Below are 20,444 nucleotides of genomic sequence, written 5' to 3' on the forward strand. Positions count from 1 at the left end.
GACGCGACACCTCCTGTGGGCCCCTCAGAAATACAAAACAAAAAGTTTGGAGAAAGTTCATCGAGCTGACCAACGGCAATTTTCGGTTTCCCGCCCCGCCCCCACCTCCGCGCTCCCCCACGCAACCCCCCACGCACCCCTTGGTGAAAGTTCTCGGGCTGCCATTGGCTGTGGCTGGGGGTGGATCCGGAACCTGTTCGCTGCGGAACCTTCGGCTCGCGGCTGCAGCTGGGCGGGGTGCGTCTTTGTGGTGTGGTTTCCGGGCGGCTCTCCTCCTTTGCAGGCGGCGCTGTGTTCCGAGCGGCAGGCAGCCATGGCCCCGCGAGTGTGGCGTCGGCGGACCCTGGAAAGGTGCCTGAGGGAGGTCGGTAAAGCCACCGACCGCCCGGAATGCTTCCTCACGTAAGTGCTCGGAGCCCGGGCTCTGGTGCGGCTCAGGACTCGCGTGGGCGCGGGCTGCGGGCCCCTGGCAAGTTCCGGAGTAGGAGGAAGGCAAAGGGAAGGGGAGCTCCCTTTTCCTCAGATTTCAGGTAGTTTACGCTCCCCTAGCCTATCACACTTTTTTAGATGGTTAAGAGCTGTGTAGTGTGGATCTCCCAGTCGTGTGCTGTTGAAATCAAGCTAACTGGGTTATTACTGTTTCGAGGCCTCAGTTGCCGCCCCCCCCCCCCCCCCACGCCAGACGCACCGGGTGGATTGCTCTTTTGTCCATGTGCTCCCAGAGCACCCAGTGCTTACTTACTCATCAGACTTAATTGAAAGTATTAACTTGTCGCTTATCTATCCACCCCACGATTTGAGCTTCTCGAGAGTTAAGGCTGTCTTTCGTCTCCCTTCCCAGCACGAGCTCGTGGTATTTTGTTGAAAGACTGTGAAAAGATCTAGGAAATTATGGCTCTCAGATTTATATTTGAAACCCGACCTTGAGGCTCACAGCAACTACAGCCATACACTCTCAGCATCTCAAATTTAGTATATCCAAAATGAACTGTTGGTTCTGTTTTCTCCCTGTCCTCTGCCCTCCCTGAGATCCTTTCCCCATGCTCACCACCTGCCTTCCCTATCACAGTGAGCAGCACCTCTGTCTTTCCAGTCCTTCAGACACGAAACTAAGCTACTTCCTTGACGTCTTCCTTTTTTTCTCAGTTCTACATCCAGTTATTAGCAAATCCTGTCAGTTAGTTCTTCGAACTATACTATCCTGAATTTGACTATTTCTCACCATAGTCACAGCCGTAATCCCAGCGCAGTTCTGCATCCTTTGCCCGGATGCCTGTATCAGTCTCCTGATCACCCTAATTTCATTCCTTTTCCTCGACAGGCCTTCTTTCCAAAGCATAAATTTAAATCATTTTGCTTCTCTGCTTAAAAACCTTCACTTCTAAAATGACAAACTCTTACGTCTGAGACCTTCACGATCTGTCTCCTACTCACCTCTCTAACCTTCCCTTCTGTCTCCTTCACCGCACTCCAGCCAAGCTGGGCTTTCTGCTCCTTAAACTCAACAAGTGCGTTTCTGTCTTAGGAAATTTGTTCTTGCTGGTTCTTCTGCCTGGAGTACATGTTTCCACAGCTTTGTAAGACTGTCTCCTTATAAATAGGTATCATCTCAGATGTCACATCCTCAGCGAGGTATTCTCTGACCACTCTTACCAAAGCAAGTGTTGACCATGGGCTGACTGAATGGAGTGGCCTGTAATATAGCAGAGCTGAGAATTTAAGGTTAAGATTCACTCTCTGTCTTTAGGCAAATAGATCTGTCATGGTTTCCCTGTCTAAAATCCAGACAGCAGATTCACAGATATTTGGTTGACACCTTTTATATACTAATGTGGTTCTTTGGCAAGATAATACACTGTTGGGGGTCAGAATCTATACATACTTAAAATTGACATTTCATGTGCAGCAACCTGGATGGACCTAGAGAATATTATGCTTGGTGAAGTCAGTCAGACAGACAGAGAAAGACAAATACTGTGTGTTATCACTTACATGGTGGGATCTAAAAAGTAATACAAATGGATGTATATAGCAGAACAGAAACAGACTCACAGATATAGAAAACAAAATGGTAGTTACCAGTTGTGCGGGGGAGCAAGTTAGGGGTGTGGGATTAAGAAATACCAACTACTATGCATAAAATAGATAAACAACAAGAATATATTGTATAGCAGCGGAATTGTCTTGGCCATTATTTTGAAATAACTTTTAATGGAGTATAATCAGTAAAAATACTGAATCACTGAAACTAATGTAATATTGTAAATCAGCCATACTTCAATTTTTTTAAAATTTGATTTTGCCCAAGAGTTGGGCTTTTTAAAAAAATTCTGAGTGCTGTGAAATTGTTACCTATAATTATAAATCTAATTTAACTCCTCCCTGCCCCCTTAATAGCATTCAAGATGAACTGGCATCAAAGTTTACTTCTTTAACAAAAGCACTTTATGACTTTAATAAAATACTAGAGAATGACAGGAAACGTGGAAGTCCTTTACAAAGACTGATGATAAATAATTTTGATGATGAGCAGATTTGGCAACAACTGGAATTGCAGAATGAACCAATTTTACAGTACTTCCAGAATGCAGTCAGTGAAACGATTGAAGATGAAGACATCAGTCTTCTCTCAGAGAATGAGGTGCAGGAGTGTGAAGAGGATGCCTCAGAGATGGAGGCCGGTGGCGAGGAGGACCTAGAACAAGATTTGGAAGAGGAGGAAGAGAAAGTGTCAGACCTGAGTGGTGATGATCCTGAAGAGGATGAGAGAGCTATAAGCTCAAGCAAATTGGATCTGAGGAAAAGCCCAGATTTCAGTGATGAGGACTCTGATCTTGACTTTGATATCAGCAAATTGGAACAGCAGAGCAAGGTGCAAAACCAAGTGCCTAGGAAACCAACAGAAAAGTCCATAGTAGATGATAAATTCTTCAAGCTCTCTGAAATGGAGAGCTTTTTAGAAAACATAGAAAAGGAAGAGGAACAAAAAGATGATGAAGAGGAGGAGGATATTGATTTTTTTGAAGATGTCGATTCCGATGAAGACGGAGGACTGTTTGGAAGTCAGGATCTTAAGGTAAAGTTTTGGGAGAGGACAGAGCATTCTTTCTGCCTCCTCAAATTAGATGGGGTTCTGTTTCTCCAGAAGAGGTTTAAAATACTTCAGAACTCACCAGGGCATAAGTGAAATATTTAGATCAGTTGAAAAAAAAAGACTGGAAAACTTAAACCAAAGCCATTGTTTCCTTATCACAGAATACTTGTTTTGTAGCTTCAGAACCACAGTCACACATGTTAGAGAGATTCAGAATTTTCCCTCAAACATGGATTTTCATCAAGCACTAGAAATAAGAGTGAAAGGAAGGCATTTGTATACTTTATTTAGGCAGGGATATTTTGGAAATAATTGTAGTTAGAAGATTTAGAGAGAAGAATATCATGCTCTATCTAATCAGTCATAAATCAATCTATACTGCCATTCAGTTTGTTGTGGTCTAATAGTTCTTAGGGTTTTATGGTAGTGTTTTTAGTTGCCAATTTCCCCTGTACAGTGTGCATACACATTTATGCATGATTTAATGTATTTTTCTATCCTTGGTTTAAGATCTTAAAAGTATTTATGTTTTAGTCAGGTAAAAGTTCCAGAAACCTGAAGTACAAAGATTTCTTTGATCCAGTTGAAAGTGATGAAGACATAGCAAGTGTCCATGATGATGGTGATGAACTGGCTTCAAGTGAAGAGGAAGAAATTGCTGAAGAAGGAGAAGAAAGCTTTTCAGAGATGTGAGTATTTTGAATCCTTTACACTGTAAGCTGGAGGTACCCAATCCTATTTGTGTACTCCTAGTTGTCAGCTGTGATTGTCCTAAGAACTGGGATTCTCTAAGATCAGAGAGTAGATTCTCTAAGATCAGAGAATCTCAGGATAGCCAGAGGAAAGCCTCCAAATTTGAAGGGACGTCAGAGATGATCTAGTGCAGGTTAAGCGTCACTGGCACTAGCATGCAAACCCTTCTTACCAGGAGCTCTGATTTGTTTTTTTGTGTCAGTAAAAATACCCTGTTGTTACTTAGGTGAGATAAGTTTGTATTATAGATTGATGAAAAATTTGTTTTCTGTATTTTGGACACTTTGTTCTGTTTCACCTAAATAATTCCTTCTGTTCCTTAGTAACTGAATGACTTTAGAAGTTCTGAATATTTAATTGCGTTAAGTCTACAAAAGAAGAACTTTAATTACTAAGTTTGTTTCTTTTTGTTTTTCTAATGGAAAGTGGTGTGTTTCCTTTCGTAAGTGTTTTGGTCTTACAGGGATGAAGATAATGACCTTGAAGAAAGTGGAGACAGTAAACAACATGAAGAAACCTTGAAAAGAGTGACCTTTGCTTTGCCAGATGATGAGGAAACTGAAGATACAAATGTCTTAAATGTACAGAAAGACTCTGATGAAGTCAAATCCTCTTTTGAAATAAGACAGGCAAAGGTAATAATTAGGAATTTTAAGGGATTTTTTCATATGCTTAACATGACTGTGGAAATCACAGACTACTAACTAACCTACCCTGTTTTGTTTTTTGTGTTTTTTTGGTGGAACACTTAACTGTCCTTAAAAAAAAAACCAAAACAAAAATCTTGCAGACGCTTTCTGTAGCACACTGTATAGAGATAACCATGTGGGAAGCAACTAATTTGCAAAAATCAATGCTGCATTTCCCAACCTGTGGCTTTCAATCTGGGGCCCATCTGTAAAACTTGTTTCTTTTCTTTCTCCATGCTGTCTTTATATCTGGGGCATGTTTTTCCTAACTAGCTGTCCTGTGAGCCTCTCCTGGTAACTGTTTCACCTGCTCTTAAGGATACTGCCTACCTCAGATGGCTTCTGCGAGTTGCCAAGTAGCCAGAATTTTAACTAATACCATCTCAAACACATCTTCCAAAGTCGATAAAAATTATTTCCTTGTGACAATTTCAGACGAACAAAATGTTATTTGAAAATAATAGATACAGCCTGGCTCCAAACATTTGGCTTTTATCATTTAACTATCTTAAAATTAGATCACACAATTCGAAGTGAGACTAGGCAAATAACCAAAGATACCAAGGATATCAAAAGAATCATTTTAAAAAGAGAATCTGGGGGGACTTCTTTGGTGGTCCAGCAGTTAAGACTCCACAGTCCCACTGCAGGGGTTGCGGGTTTGATCCCTGGTTGGGGAACTAAGATCCCACATGCTGCATGGTGCGGCCAAAAAAAAAAGAGAATCTGAGTTAAATACATGATTGTCAGATTGTTCCCAGAAGAAACAGTCTTAAGAAAAAAAAATATTGAAAGAAAATATGAACTTTGTTCTTGAGTTAGTGTCCTTCCCTCCCCACACCCCTGCAAAAAAAAAAAGAGAAGCAGGTTTAGTTTTACTGGGGAATTATATCAAACCTTCAAGAAGTAGATAATTTAGTGCCGTTTGATTAGTTCCTACATATAAAGAGTAAAGCTTCCAAACTTTTCTTGTGAGGCTATTGTAACATGAATACCCAAACCTGACAAAGGTAACATTAAAACACGCACAGTCTCACTTATGAATATTGATGCAAAAATCCAAAATAGCGCAATGAAAGAATAATGCTACCACAACCAAGTGGGTCTCATCCTCTTGAATCAGGATCAGGAAATCTATTAATTTAATACTTGTTATAATAGGTTAAGGAGAAAAACCATATGGTCACCTCCATATATGTCAAAAATGACATTTAATAAAATTCAATATCCATTCCTAATTTTTTTTTTTTTAACTTCTAGTGAAATACAAACACATCTAGCCAAAAGGTGCCATCATGCTTAATGGTAGAATTCTAGAAACATCCCTTTAAAATCAAGAATAAGACTATTCCCATTACCACTATTACTGTTTCCACTGTTACTTAAGATTCTTGTAGAAGTGTTATTTAGCCAGGACAACTACAAAAGAAAATGATAAGAGGTGAGAAAAACTGAAGTGAAAGCATTAATATTTGCAGAGAATACTAGAAAAACCAAGCAGATGAATTGAAAAGCTATTAGGAAAAATAATTCAGTAAGGTAGCTGAAAAGGCTGGCATTTTATACACTGTGAAGTCATTATAGATGCTGCCTTTTTAGAAGTCAGAGATAATTTGGATTGTGGGTGTGGGGTCAGGAGGGTCAGGCTCCATCAAATATTGATGTTCTAATAAAAAATTACTTAGTCTTGGAATGCTCTAATAATTAAAATTGATAGTGGCTTGTGAATAAATAGGTCGTTTGACTAGAACAAAGCCCAGAAATATACCCAAATGCTGCTGGGAGAAGTAAGTAAATTATAAACATGGCATTCCAAATCAGTGGGGAAAAGAGGTCATCCACAGCTCCTCATCCCACCTCAGGGGACGGGAATAGGAGGTCACTACTGGCATCATTAAAAGATGGCAAGGACAAAACAGAATTGCGTTCAGGAACAGTACATTTCTTGCTCTCCCACTGTTAAAAATATTAGTTGCTTTTACTCAACTATAAGTCTAGTTTTCTTCCCTAAACATGTAGTAACTCTTTTTGTCTCTTAGATGAATGAAAAAATTGCATCTTTGGAAAAACAGTTGTTGGAAAAGAAACCTTGGCAACTCCAAGGGGAAGTGACAGCACAGAAGCGGCCCGAGAACAGCCTCCTAGAAGAGACCCTGCACTTCGACCACGCCATCCGTGTGGGTGCGTGCAGCCACTGGGCTCCTGCAGCTGTTCGTGTCTGTGCCTTTTCTGTGGTTTTCATAGATGTGGAGTAATATTTCTTTTCCCCAAACTTTTTATTTTAAAAACTTGTAAACATATAGAAAAGTTGAAAAAATAGTACAGTGGACATATGTATGCCATTCAGCTGGATTCAACAGTTAAGTTTTGGCCATATTTGCTTTCTCCCCCCATTTATGTGTGTGACTGTGTGTGTGTGCACTTTTTTTCCCCGAGTCATTTGAAAGTAAGTAGTCAATATCATGACACTTTAGTCCTGAGTACTTTTATTTTTTTCTAAGCACTAAGACATTCCCCTGTACAGCCACAATACCATTAATCTACCCAAGAATTACTAATATACTAGTGATGCCTAATGTATAGTCCGTAATCAGTCCTGCTAGTGATCTGCCTACAGCGCCTGCTGTCATTGTCCAGTGATTCCAGCCAGAACCCTGATTATCTCATTGCATTCTTTCTTGTACCCGTTAAGTCAAAATGAATTTCTATTTTATTTAGTGCTAGAGAATGGAAAAGGGGGGGCAAGTCCCCAGGTGCATGGGTTAAAAGTGTTAGCATTTGCTACCGTATGTATTTTGTAGTTTTGTGGTTCTCAAATTGCAGGGAGCATCAGAAAGGCTAGTTAAAACACACAGAGGTATCCCTTTTTCTTCCTCACTTTCTGATTTAGGAGGTGTGGGGTGGGCCCAAGAATTCGCAGCGGTTCAAGGACCACCCTTTTCGAACCACTGCTTAGTTTCTATATACCTAATGAGTACATGTCCTGTTTCCTTTAGCACCTGTGATCACAGAGGAAACCACTTTTCAACTAGAAGATATCATTAAGCAGAGGATAAAAGATCAGGTCAGTAAGAATGAAATTTAACTTAATTCAAAATTCACTGAAATGTTTAGAAATATGTAAGAATATTTTGGGAGTAGGAATAACACTCTTTATTTTCATAGAGTATTTGTTCTATCAGTTCTTCACTTAAAAGCCCTAAATCTACACCAGAAGTGTCTTTGGCCTTTGTTGTGTGGGTCACTGCCGTCACACAACAAAGACAGGTGTCGTGCCTGAGGAGAATGGGGTGACCAAAGAGTTTTTGTTTAAAACTAGATCTTATTTTGTAAACTTAGAGTAAAACTTGGGTACATGACACGTACACCAAGAGATGGCTTTTTTTTTTCTTTTAATGTTTATTTATTTATTTGGCCGCATTGGGTCTTAGTTGTGGCATGCAGGATCTAGTTCCCTAAACAGGGATCGAACCCAGGCCCCCTGCATTGGGAGCGAGGAGTCTTAACCACTGGACCACGAGGGAAGTCCCGAGATGGCTTTATAACATGTGTTTGTTTGTTTAAAATGGGAAGGGTTTGAAGGATGGGTACTGTATGCAGAAAATCTTTAAATTTGAAATGAAGCAAACTCTTGTCTTGACTGTTGAGCAAACCACGATGAGAAATTGTGGAGTTCAAGTTGGTAACCAGGAGACAGACGTATTTAAAACAAAAAAGGGTACTTGAGTGATGCCCTCTCTGCATAATACTTACTGTGACTTGAGTAGTCATTTCAAATGGTGAAAATGACTTCCTTTTTGCTGCTGTTTGCTTTTGCTCACTCTGGAAAGATAATCAACATTCCAGTGGAAGATTCTTTTTTTTTTTTTTAATTTATTTATTTATTTATTTTTGGCTGTGTTGGGTCTTTGTTGCAGCGCACAGGCTTCTCACTGCGGTGGCTTCTCTTGTTGCGGAGCATGGGCTCTAGGCGTGCGGGCTTCAGTAGTTGTGGCACACAGGCTTAGTTGCTCCGTGGCATGTGGGTTCTTCCCAGACCAGGGATCGAACCCGTGTCCCCTGCATTGGCAGGCGGATTCTTTTTTTTTTTAATTTATTTTATTTTATTATTTATTTATTTATTTTTGGCTGCGTTGGGTCTTCGTTGCTGCACGCAGGTTTTCTCCAGTTGCGGCGAGCTGGGGTTACTCTTCATTGCGGTGGCTTCTCTTGTTGCGGAGCACAGGCTCTAAGCCCGTGGGCTTCAGTAGTTTGGGCGCGTGGGCTCAGTAGTTGTGGCTTGCAGACTCTAGAGTGTGGGCTCAGTAGTTGTGGCACATGGGCTAAGTTGCTCCGCAGCATGTGGGATCTTCCCTGACCAGGGGTCGAACCTGTGTCCTGGCAGGCAGATTCTTAACCACTGCACCACCAGGGAAGTCCGTCCAGAGGAAGATTCTTAAGGGAGCCTAAAAAGAAGTTACAGATTTTATCTGTCAATTTTTGTTATGTGTGTCTTTCATATTTTAGGCTTGGGATGATGTCGTACGTAAAGAAAAACCTAAAGAGGATGCATATGAGTATAAAAAGCGTTTAACACTGGACCATGAGAAGAGTAAGTTGAGCCTTGCTGAAATTTATGAACAGGAGTACATCAAACTCAACCAGGTAAGGACGCTGCTAAGGCAAAGCCGTTGTCTTTCAAGGAGGAGAGGTGGAGAACCACCTCTGCAGGTTCTGCCTGCTCGTCGAAATGTGTGAAATACCGAAGTCTTGAACTTTGGGGTCACCTTGTTTAGTGTGAGACAGAGCATGCTAGGAATAGAGGGGATGTAGTGTTCCCACTGAGTGTCAGGGGCAGAAGGGATTTGTTTTGCAGTTACTCATTGGTCACCTGATACTTTCACAGCTCATTATTAACTTTCCAGCAATTATGCTACAATTTAAAAACCATTTCTTATTTGTGCTTTAGAAGTTGTTGATAAATTTTATAAGATTATTTGTGAATTCCTTCATGTATTTAGGTCTGGTGAGTTTTTGGTTGTTGTTTCTTTTTACTTAGAGTGTTAAAAAAATACTTATAGTTAAATAGGACAAAGTCATATTTCCAAAAATGTTGTATTCCCAATATAACAAATTGAATTATTCCTTCACATTTGATTTGCTGGGAATGTGGTCAGTATGTGCCTGGGGATGAGGTGGCATTTTTATTCTGCAAGAGCATTTAAGATTCCATCCAGATTTTGTTAATTAATGCCGCTTAGGCAGCACCAGCAGATAGGGCCCTAATGCCACTGTGAAGCTGAAGAACTGGAAGGATTGGAATTAAAATTTTTCCCCGCTGCCTTGCCACCCAAGGTGGTAGTTGAAGGGAGATGTGCACAACCTCAGTCAATGCTTAGTGAAAATCCAGCTACTATGAGGAGATTCAGTAAATACAGAAAGTATTTGGTAACCATGAGAGGTAAAAATGAAATTATGTAGCTCGTATCAGGTCTTTAAATGATAGTTTTATTTCTGTCTTGGACATCAGCAGCCAGTTCACAAGTTTTTGAGTGTGGACTCAATTTAGGCTAATCCTAGACTCATTCATTCCATTAAGAGTTAGTCTGGCAAGGATGATCTGAATTTCCTGAAGTTTGGCAGCTGCCCTGGAGGGAATAAGCAGAGTGCTGATAAACAGCATGTGAATGAACCTTAACCCTTAGATCTGTGTGTGTCAGGAAGATGCTGGATGTCAGATGCATTATTTCACAGATATAACCTGGGATGAGGGCAAAGGACGTGGTTAGGATTTTAAAACATGTGTTAAGTTTTTTTGTTTTTAATGGGCATGAAGTTGAGTTTTTAAAAATTATTTATTTATTTATTTATTTATGGCTGTGTTGGGTCTTCGTTTTTGTGCGAGGGCTTTCTCCAATTGCGGCAAGTGGGGGCCACTCTTCATCACGGTGCGCGGGCCTCTCACTATCGCAGCCTCTCTTGTTGCGGAGCACAGGCTCCAGACGCGCAGGCTCAGTAATTGTGGCTCATGGGCCTAGTTGCTCCGCAGCATGTGGGATCTTCCCAGACCAGGGCTCGAACCCGTGTCCCCTGCATTGGCAGGCAGATTCTCAACCACTGCGCCACCAAGGAAGCCCCTGTGTTAAGTTTAAGGAGTAAAAAGCAGTAGTATGTGCTTGGACATGGCTGGAAGGGGGCACTGACAGACACTGGACACACAGACCTGGGTGTGTCTCTGGCATTAGGGTAACCGGGGTAAAGAGCCAGTTGCTTCCCAGTGGTGAGTGGTAGTGGTGGTAGTGGTTTTTCATGGGTTCATCAATAAGTAACCAAACAAAAAATTTTGGCCTCTTAGAATAGCATTTTGGGCATGGGGAAAGAGAAGTATGAAATTTACCTTTTCTTAGTGGATTGAAAACTGCTGTCAATTTTTTCCAGTGTGATTTAATCAGAAAAAATCTTTAACAAATTACATATACATTTGTCCCTGCAATCCAAATGAATACTTGGATAATTTTACAAAATCTTCATTAACTCCTTAGTTTTGTTTTTTGCTTTGTTTCTTGTTTTTAATTGAGTTGTGATTCACATAACAAATTAACCATTTTAAAGAGAGCAGTTCAGGGGCATTCATGGTGTCGTGCAACCACTACCTGTATCTAATTCAAAAACATTTTCATCGCCCCAAAATGAAACCCCACACCCACTAAGCAGTTACTCCCGGTTACTCAGTCACCCCGCCCCTGACAGCCACCGATCTGCATTCAGTCTCTGTGGATTTACTTACTCTAGATATTTCATATAAATGGAGTCATACAACATGTGACCTTTTGTGTCTGATGCCTTTCATTTAGCTTAATGTTTCAGGATTGTGACGTGTCTGTAATTTATCCCCTTTTTTATAGCTGAATAGTGTTCTGTTGTGTGTGTACCACGATTTACTGATGCAGTCACCGGTTGATGAACATTTGGGCTGTTTCTGCCTTTTGTGAATAATGCAGCCATGGACATGTGTGTCCTAATTCCCTTGGGCATATACCTAAAAGTGGAATTGCTGCTCCTATGGTGATTCTCTGTTTAACTTTTGGAGGCACTGCCAGACTGTTTCCACTGTGCCTGCACCATTTTACGTTCCCACCAACACTGCCTAAGGGTTCCGGTCCGTCCGCAACCTGGACAATACTTGTTATTTTCTGTTTTGTTTCTTTTTAAATAGCCATCCTAGTGGGAGTAGTTTAGTTACTGACAGAAGTAAACATCAAGGGAACTAAATTGTACGTTCTAAATGTTAGTGGTATGGTTGCGACAACTTCTCAAGTGCACGTCATGTTTCTTCTTGGGTGGGTGCTAGCGCCGCCCTGGTATTGGTGACTTTGATCTTGCCTTGGAATGTTTCTTTGGAGCTGAAGCCTGGCGACGAGAAACTGGTGATACCCTTATCGGCCTTGAGTGTTTTGTCCTGTGATACCTGTGACGCTGCTTAGTCTGATAATGTTGAACTTATTTCCTAAGCAAAAAACAGCAGAGGAAGAAAATCCAGAGCACGTAGAAATTCAGAAGATGATGGATTCCCTCTTCTTAAAATTGGATGCCCTCTCAAACTTCCACTTCATCCCTAAGCCGGTAAGTGTGTTTACATCTCAGTGAACAGGCAGAGCAGATGTGATTCCTCTTTGAGTTTTTGTGAGACTCGTGCTTTATTTGGTTTCAGGATACAAACCTGCAGGAATTCCCCATAAATTACAGGCAGGGCCTCCCATGAGGAAGGCTCGTGTCTGGTCCCATGACAGTTCTGGCTCCGCCCTGCTGGTCCCTGCCAGACCCTTGGCCTTAGCCACGGGGTCTCCTCATTTCCCACCCTTCTTCCTTGTCTGGTCTCTGGTTGCTTGTGTGACGGTCTTGGGAGCGGGTGTGGTGTCTGTCCCTGGCGTTTACTGAGCACCTGCCACCTGTCAGATCAGGTCCGTCATGTCCACTAACTCTTAACCCGCAGAACCTGAGGCAGATACTACTCCTTCCAGTTTGCACATGTGGACACCGAGGCTTCGGGGCGGGGGGTGAGCCCTAACTCCTGGGCCCTTGCTCCCCCCGCTGCGTGCTGTTCCCCCTCTGCCTCTGCCACCCCCGCCCAGACAGCTCAGCGCTCATCTCCTCCTCAGCTCCCTCCTGCTCACCAGCTTCTGCGAGCCTGCAAAACGTGCTGCACCAGCCTTCTGGCACTTGCTCACCCGTTGCCCCCTGGGGTCACTTGTGTCGTCTGGAAGTGGGATGTCGAGCGTCAAGGGGTAGTCCAGAGTCAGAGACCCGAGTCTGTCTGGCCCTCAGTGGCTTCGTGATGTAGGCAAATTGCCTAACGTTCTGTCTGTACAGAGGAGGTGGTAACCTCCGAGGTCCTTTCCGATCCTTTGATGGTCAGGTAACTTTTCCTGTGTGAGTATTTGGTCATCACCTGCTTCTTTGTTTTTGTTTAATCTTGGTGTCCTTTACATGACGGTACGTTTTTGGTGGTGGGGCCCATCTTGAGAGTCTCAGAGTGCTTGGTCTGACCGTGTATAGTGAGCAGGTGAAGAGAGGAGAGGGATGTCTCCACCTTCTCGGCCAGCAGGTCCTGCTGTGGAAAGGTCTTACTCATGTGGAGAATGCGATCCCTTCCCTCCTCACAAGGCCCCGTGGGACGTGACTCCTTCCCATCCCTCTGGTCCCCGTGGTTTGCTCCCCGGCCACCCTGGTCTCCTTCCTTCCCTCCGGGCCCTTCCCTCCGGGCTCTTCCATCTGTAGGGTCTCAGGTTTGACACCTCCTCTTCCCGCATCTGTCTCTGCCCTTCTCCCTCATAGCCCCGTGGCACAGGTGCGCTCATTGGTGGATGGTTCATTGCTCACTACTCGTCTTCAAGCCCCACAGTTGTGTTTTTTTTGCGGCTGTGTTTTTTTTGCGGCTGTGTTCGTCACACCAGCCTGGAGCCGGCTATGGGGAAGTCCTCAGACATCCCTTGGAATCTTGGGCCACAGTATAAAAGCCTTTCTTATTTTTTTCCTTGTCAGAAATGTCATTTCTGGTCTGGCTTCCTCTTGATATTGCTTCTTTCGTATTCAGGTTGGTATTTCACAAGCCATCTCCGTGACTGTTAACCAGTCATCAGTCTCTGTTATTTTTTGGGTCGTCTCCATTTTCTCCATATTTCTCTTTAAATTGTGGAATGGAACACAGCGCTCCTAATAAGTAAATGAACAGCGGTCCAGGGGAGGAGATGATTTCTTTCACACTCTCACATTCTCCTCTTATTTAGAGTCCAGGACCCTGTTGTCTTCAGGGCTTGTTTTTGTTCCTTATGAAGGATCCTGGGGTGCATATCTGCCGAGTTAACTGGAACGTGGGCAGGACTGTGATGGGAAAGTGAGCTTGTGAGGCGGGCAGCGCTGTGCTTTGGGACAGAGCCCGGTCTCCTGGGGCTCAGTCTCGTGTTCGCTCAGGACACCTACCCTTTCCCACTTCATCCTTTACTCCGCTGCGGACCCCGTTGCCCCCGCATTGAGATGAGCAGGACTAGTGTACAGAGCAGTAGTGTAAGTCTTCCATGACACCGTGAGTGGGATGCAACCATGGTAATTTCTGAATCCCGTGGGCAGTTCTTTCAAGAATAAAAAAAAAACTAAACGACAAACAAATGGCCCTTCAGTTAGTGTTGTATTCTTTCCTCCTGTTCTTATAATTTGTAGGTTGTGTTTATTTCAGTACTGTCTTCATTTTCCAAAACAACTTAGTATCATTTCATTTTTCTCTTTATAACATATGTTTTTAGTTGCTGGAACGTGTTGTTCTGATAAGCACCTTTCCTAGCAGCTTTTTCCATGTATTTCTTTTTTTTTTTTTTACATTTTTTTTATTTTTTATTTTTTATTTTTTTAAACATCTTTATTGAAGTATAATTGCCTTACAATGGTGTGTTAGCTTCTGCTTTATAACAAAGTTAATCAGTTATACATATACAATATGTTCCCATATCTCTTCCCTCTTGCATCTCCCTCCCCCATGTATTTCTTATAGTGAGCTTTATTTCCTATAACCAAAGGCAAGATAACACTTACAGACACCAATAGATTCTGTTAAATGGTGGATAGGATTGTTTGAGAATATACACCTACATGGCAGGTGGAAATAATTTACTAACAGATGAAAGAATGTGTGTTTGAATATGGCAGACGTGTCCTGCAAAAGTATAGAAATAATCTCCATGAAGTATTGTATGTATTACACTTCGGTAGGTTCACAATTTAAATATTTTATGTGAGGACCACTTCTGACTTCCTGTTAAGTGTGTTGTCTCTTCTCTAGCCTGTTCCAGAGATTAAAGTTGTGTCGAATCTGCCAGCCGTCACCATGGAGGAGGTCGCCCCAGTGAGCGTCAGCGATGCCGCCCTCCTGGCCCCAGAGGAAGTCAAGGTGAGAAGACAGTGTTGAAGCTTTAAATATCTGTTTATAAGTTGGTCGTTTATAGTCAGATCTCCATTTAAGCTTGAGCTTGTAGTCTTTATTCTAACATATCTCAGCAGTTTCCAAGTATAATCAAATTAATAATATAGAATATTCAAATACGAGTCTTCTGTAATCAGGTATTATTATGAGATACAGATTGAGAAATATTATAAAACTAATTGTAAATATCCAACATCAGTATCTTGTTATAATTCAGTTTGAATATTAGAAGTTTGAGGTTAATTAGATGTTAGCTTAGGTGTTAGGTTTAAAACAAACTGCATATATTTAGCAATCCTTTGATATTAATCAGCATTTCCCCCTTTGTGTTGTATCCATGTAATGCTTATCAGTAGTAGCATTTGGATCTTGGAAGGAGTTGGACATACCACATGCAGGCTGTCCCTGCCTTGTGAGCATGGGAGCTCTCGCCTTGCACAGTAATGGTGGCTTCTGCCGGGGCCTCGGCCTCCTGGCGCCTGGCAGCACGGCCCTCCTTTTTTGTGCTCATTTGCTTTGCTCCGCCCACACTCACCCCTTCACAGCCTCTGCCACCTCTGCTAGGCTGGGCTGGCAGCAGAAGAGAAAAGGGAGGAAATGGACCCTCACCAGCTAGGTTTCCTGCCGTCAGCCCCCCATGGCTGCCAGCAGCTCAGAGCTGGGCTGCTGCGGGCAGGTCACTGCAGCCCCGGCTGGGGTCTCCGTGCTTCTCCAGGAGGGACAGCCTGACGCTCCTGCTCTCCAGGCTGCCTTTGTGAAGGAGTGTTGGGACTGAACTGTCGCCGTCAGAGAACGCATCCTGGGTCTTAGAGAGCTGAGTGACCAGAGCCCTTCAGAGTGTAGGCGGGGATGCTCTCCTTCTCACACTTGGCCGTTGGTGTACAGCCCATCAGCCACATTCCGTGGAGTTGCTTCTCTTCTAATTTCCTGAGTTGTTAGGTTAGATTAATGAGTGTGTTTATGGTTGTTTTTCAATAGGAGAAAAATAAAGCTGGAGATACAAAAACAGCTGCTGAGAAAACAGCTACAGACAAGAAACGAGAAAGGAGGAAAAAGAAATATCAAAAGCATTTGAAAATAAAGGAGAAAGAAAAGCGGAGAAGACTTCTTGAAAAGAGCAACCCAGACCGAGCAGGGAAATACACCAAAGCAGTAGCTTCCGAGAAGTTAAAACAGCTGACCAAGACAGGCAAAGCTTCACTGTTAAAGGTGAGGATGGGGCAGGAAAGCTGCTGGAGGGGGAAGGGGGAGTGGATGGCAAGCTTTAGGTGATCTGGGTGGCAGAGTAACCGAGCCAGCCACTGCTGCCCACCTGTGGAGGGGAGGGGACGGGAGAGGCCGTGGGGACTGGCCGGGTTTCTAATGCAGGGTCCTCACGGTCACCTGACATTGTGAGACCATTGTTGCAGCGTAAAATGTATATAATATCTCTGCATTAACTGGTGTAAGTTTTCATAATCTTGTCTAGTTCTTTTTTATATTTATACTTTGATGCCCTGTTCTAATCATTTGGTTTTTTTCGTCTTTAAGCACACATCTTACAACATGAACTTGTATTATTTTTAATTGCAGGATGAAGGTAAAGACAAAGCCTTAAAATCATCACAAGCATTCTTTTCTAAATTACAAGATCAAGTAAAAATGCAAATAAATGATGCAAAGAGAACAGAGAAGAAAAAGGAGAAAAAACAGGATATTTCTGTTCATAAATTAAAGCTGTAATAGATTTTGCATATAATGTAAGTAGTAACATGTAAGCTTATATTCTGTCATTGTTCTGTTTTGTAATAAAATTTTGGAGAACTTTTCTTTGCATGGACGGCAGATGTTTGAGAAGAGCAAGCCTTCATCTGGGTATGTGGCGGGACCTCTCTTCCCAGACCCTCCCCACAGTGTGCCCACCCCAGGCCCGGCCGGTGAGGGAGTGGGCCTGCAGGCTGGGAACCCCATCACAGCCAGCTGTCCACAGCGGAGGTCCTCACCTGTCTTCAAGAGGCCTTGATTTTCTTCTCCCACTGCCCTGTCATCCTTTCACAGAACAGTGGGATTTCCATGTGTGTGCCTTACATTCTTCCCCTTAGGAAGTGATCTCATGTCATGTGAGAGGAGGTGAGCTTGCTGGGAGGACAGACTGGCGGTCCTCGGAGCCTTCCATGACCACCGGGTGCTCCCTGTCTCAACCTCCCACCCAGGGAAGACCACCTTTTGTCTGATAGGGTCTCACATTATGCTTTTTTTAAAAATTTATTTTATTATTTTATTTTAATTATTTATTGTTTCTGGCTGCGTTGGGTCTTTGTTGCTGCGCGCAGGCTTTTTCTCTGGTTGTGGCGAGTGGGGGCTACTCTTTGTTGCGGTGCACAGGCTTCTCATTGTGGCTTCTCTTGTTGTGGAGCACGGGCTCTAGGCGCGCAGGCTTCAGTAGTTGTGGCACATGGGCTCAGTAGTTGTAGCTCATGGGCTTTAGAGTGCAGGCTCAGTAGTTGTGGCGCACGGGCTTTGTTGCTCCGCGGCATGTGGGATCTTCCCAGACCAGGGATCGAACCCGTGTCCCCTGCACTGGCAGGCGGGTTCTCAACACTGCACCACCAGGGAAGCCCTCACATTATGCTTTTGGTAGAAATGCCTTAAGCCTTACGTGGGTAGAGGATGAGAACAAAGCTGAAGCTGAAGCAGTAGCGAAAGCCCTTCTGTTTCATCATCAGCGGGGCAGTCACAGCCGTCAGCAGCCTGCAGGTCTGTGGTCTGCGGTCCTGGTGACACACGAGCCGGCCCCTCAGGGTGCGCCAGTCAGTACTGAACTGTCATTTGTTTCAGGTCTTATTCAGGACACAGTTCTCTCCCCTCATATGCCTTTGTCTTCTAAACAAAACAGTTGGAGTAACCACCTGGTCTCCCTCTAGCCTTAGTGGAAGTGTCAGGATTTTTAGTGGTTGGAGTGGCCCTAGGAGTTGCTATTTTCTTCCTAAAAACAGTTTGGGGACTTCCCTGGTGGTCCAGTGGCTAAGACTCCGCGCTCCCAATACAGGGGACCCGGGTTTGATCCCCGGTCAGGGAACTAGATCCCACATGCTGCAGCCGAAGATCCTGCATGCCAACGAAGATCCCGCATGCCGCAACCAAGACCTGACGCAGCCATATAAATAAATAAATATTGAAGCAAAACAGAAAAGTTTTCCAGTTCCCACTCGTGGCTAGCTTAGTTCTCTTTCCCTTGATTATTATTTTTTTAACTTTTATTGGAATATAGTTGACTTACAGTGTTGTGTTAGTTTCAGATGTACAGCAAGGTGATTCAGTTACATATATGTGTATGTATATATTCTTTTTTTACATTCTCTTCCATTATAGGTTATTACAAAATACTGAGTATAGTTCCCTGTGCTATAGAGTAGGTCCTTGTTGGTTATCTATTTTATATATAGTAGTGTGTATATTTTAATCCCAAACTCCTAATGATTATTTGTTTCATAATAATTTGTCGGGATCAGGATGTTTGATCCTGGAGCGATGATTCATTTTTATCTGTCCAAGTTTGATACTTGCACAGTATAGTCACTTAATCTTCACATTTTCCCCCCACATCTGGGTGAGATATATCAATCCATTTGCTTCTTTAATATCACATTTGATATAAAGATTATATTCATTCTAAATATTTGATTTGTGCCAGGCACTGTTGTAGGTACCAGGGTTATAACTGAACGAAACAGATAACAATTCCTAACCTTATGAAGTGTGTATTCTGGTAGAATATTTACATACATTTCATTTTCTATATAAATTAGAAGCACAATAGAACATCTGTGAAATCACCTTTTATCTAAAAACAAAACAATGCTCTATCTGCTTCACTCATCTGTGTAAAGAAGTAAAGAATTACCAAAGTTCTGAATTTCACATTTATCATTCCTTTGCATTTGTTATATTTTACCATATATTCACATATCTATAGTCAATGCATTGTTTAATTTTACTAATATGTGAATTTTATGAAAATAGAACATTATTTCGATGGGTTGCTATTTCTCTGTTGACATCCCTCAAATTTATCCATAATCCTATTCATTCATTTTCACTGCTGCACAGTATTCTATGAATATACTACAGTTTTATTTAACCATTCTCTTGAAGACATTTGTTTCCGGTTTTACACTATTATGAATAATCCCATTTGAACATCACAGTGCTAGTGTAGGCTTTAGCCTCTAAGGTATCTTAGAATTGCTGGGTAGGAAGTCCAAAATATAACGTGGCATTGTTTCTCAAAGTTGTACAAATTTGCACTTAATCATATCTTTGTCAGCACTTGGGGGGAATTAAAATTTTTTTTTGCTATTCTGGTAGGTACAATATGATGAATCTGTGTGGTTTTAATTTATGTTTCTCTACTAATGGGATTGAGCATTTTGTTATGTGTTTATTTTCTGTATCATTTTTAATTAGCTTTTTTTCTTTTTTTAATTAACTTTTTTGGCTGCAGTGGGTCTTCGTTGCCGTGTGTGGGCTTTCTCTAGTTGCGGTGAGCGGGGGCTACTCTTCATTGCGGCGCATGGGCTTCTCATCGCCATAGCTTCTCTTGTTGTGGAGCACGGGCTCTAGGAGTGTGGGCTTCAGTAGTTACAATATGCAGGCTCAGTAGTTGTGGCTTGCAGGCTCTCGAGCGCAGGCTCAGTAGTTGTGGCTCACAGGCTTAGCTGCTCCGCAGCATGTGGGATCTTCCTGGGCCTGGGCTCAAACCCATATCCCCTGCATTGTCAGGCGGATTCTTAACCACTGCGCCACCAGGGAAGTCCCTTAATTAGCTTTTAATTTTGGTATTTTAAAGTTACAGGAAAATTCCAATAAATTTAGCCCCATTGGCTTTATTATTCTTTCTCTTTTTTTCTGAACAGTTTGAGAGTAAGTTGAAGACATCATGGACCTTTACCCCTAAATACATCATTATGTATTTCCTAAGAATAAGAATAATCACTTATATATAACCACAGTATAATCACCAAAATCAGGAAATTTAACATTGACACAATGCAATTATGCAATGCACAGTCCATATTCAAATTTGTTAGCTGTCCCAATAACATCCTTTATAGCTCTTTTCCCCAGTGCAGGGTCATTCCAAGGTCACTCGTATTTAGTTGTTACATCTCTAGCTTCTAGTAATCTGGAACAGTTTCTGAGCCTTTGTCTTTCTTAACTGTAAGATTTTTCAAGTATACAGGCCAGTTTTTTATAGAATGTCCCTCAAAATTGGATTTGTCTGTTTTCTGATGATTAGATTCAGGTTAGCATTTTTGGCAAGAAAACCATAGCAGTAATGTGTCTTCAGTATCTCATCAACAGAGGTTTGATATCCATTTGTCCCAGTGAAGCTGGTGAGGAGAATGATTAGTTTGTTAAAGTGATGTCAGGCTTTCCCACTATAAAGTTATCTTTTCTTTTTAATAATTAGTAA

General features: G+C 42.3%; 1 protein-coding gene across 1 annotated transcript; it reads left to right on the plus strand.

Moving 5' to 3' along the window:
- Positions 1-245: 245 nt before the first annotated feature.
- On the plus strand, positions 246-16,800 carry MPHOSPH10 (M-phase phosphoprotein 10). The gene is made up of 11 exons (XM_036843863.1): positions 246-402; positions 2,398-3,076; positions 3,629-3,783; positions 4,311-4,482; positions 6,576-6,717; positions 7,533-7,600; positions 9,043-9,180; positions 12,028-12,138; positions 14,849-14,956; positions 15,968-16,198; positions 16,562-16,800. Exons 1-11 carry the CDS (start codon positions 314-316, stop codon positions 16,709-16,711), a joined length of 2,043 nt encoding a protein of 680 aa, XP_036699758.1. The 5' UTR covers positions 246-313; the 3' UTR covers positions 16,712-16,800.
- The last annotated feature ends 3,644 nt before the right edge of the window (positions 16,801-20,444 follow it).

The sequence above is a fragment of the Balaenoptera musculus genome, chromosome 2 (assembly GCF_009873245.2).
Source record: "Balaenoptera musculus isolate JJ_BM4_2016_0621 chromosome 2, mBalMus1.pri.v3, whole genome shotgun sequence".
Taxonomy (NCBI): domain Eukaryota; kingdom Metazoa; phylum Chordata; class Mammalia; order Artiodactyla; family Balaenopteridae; genus Balaenoptera; species Balaenoptera musculus.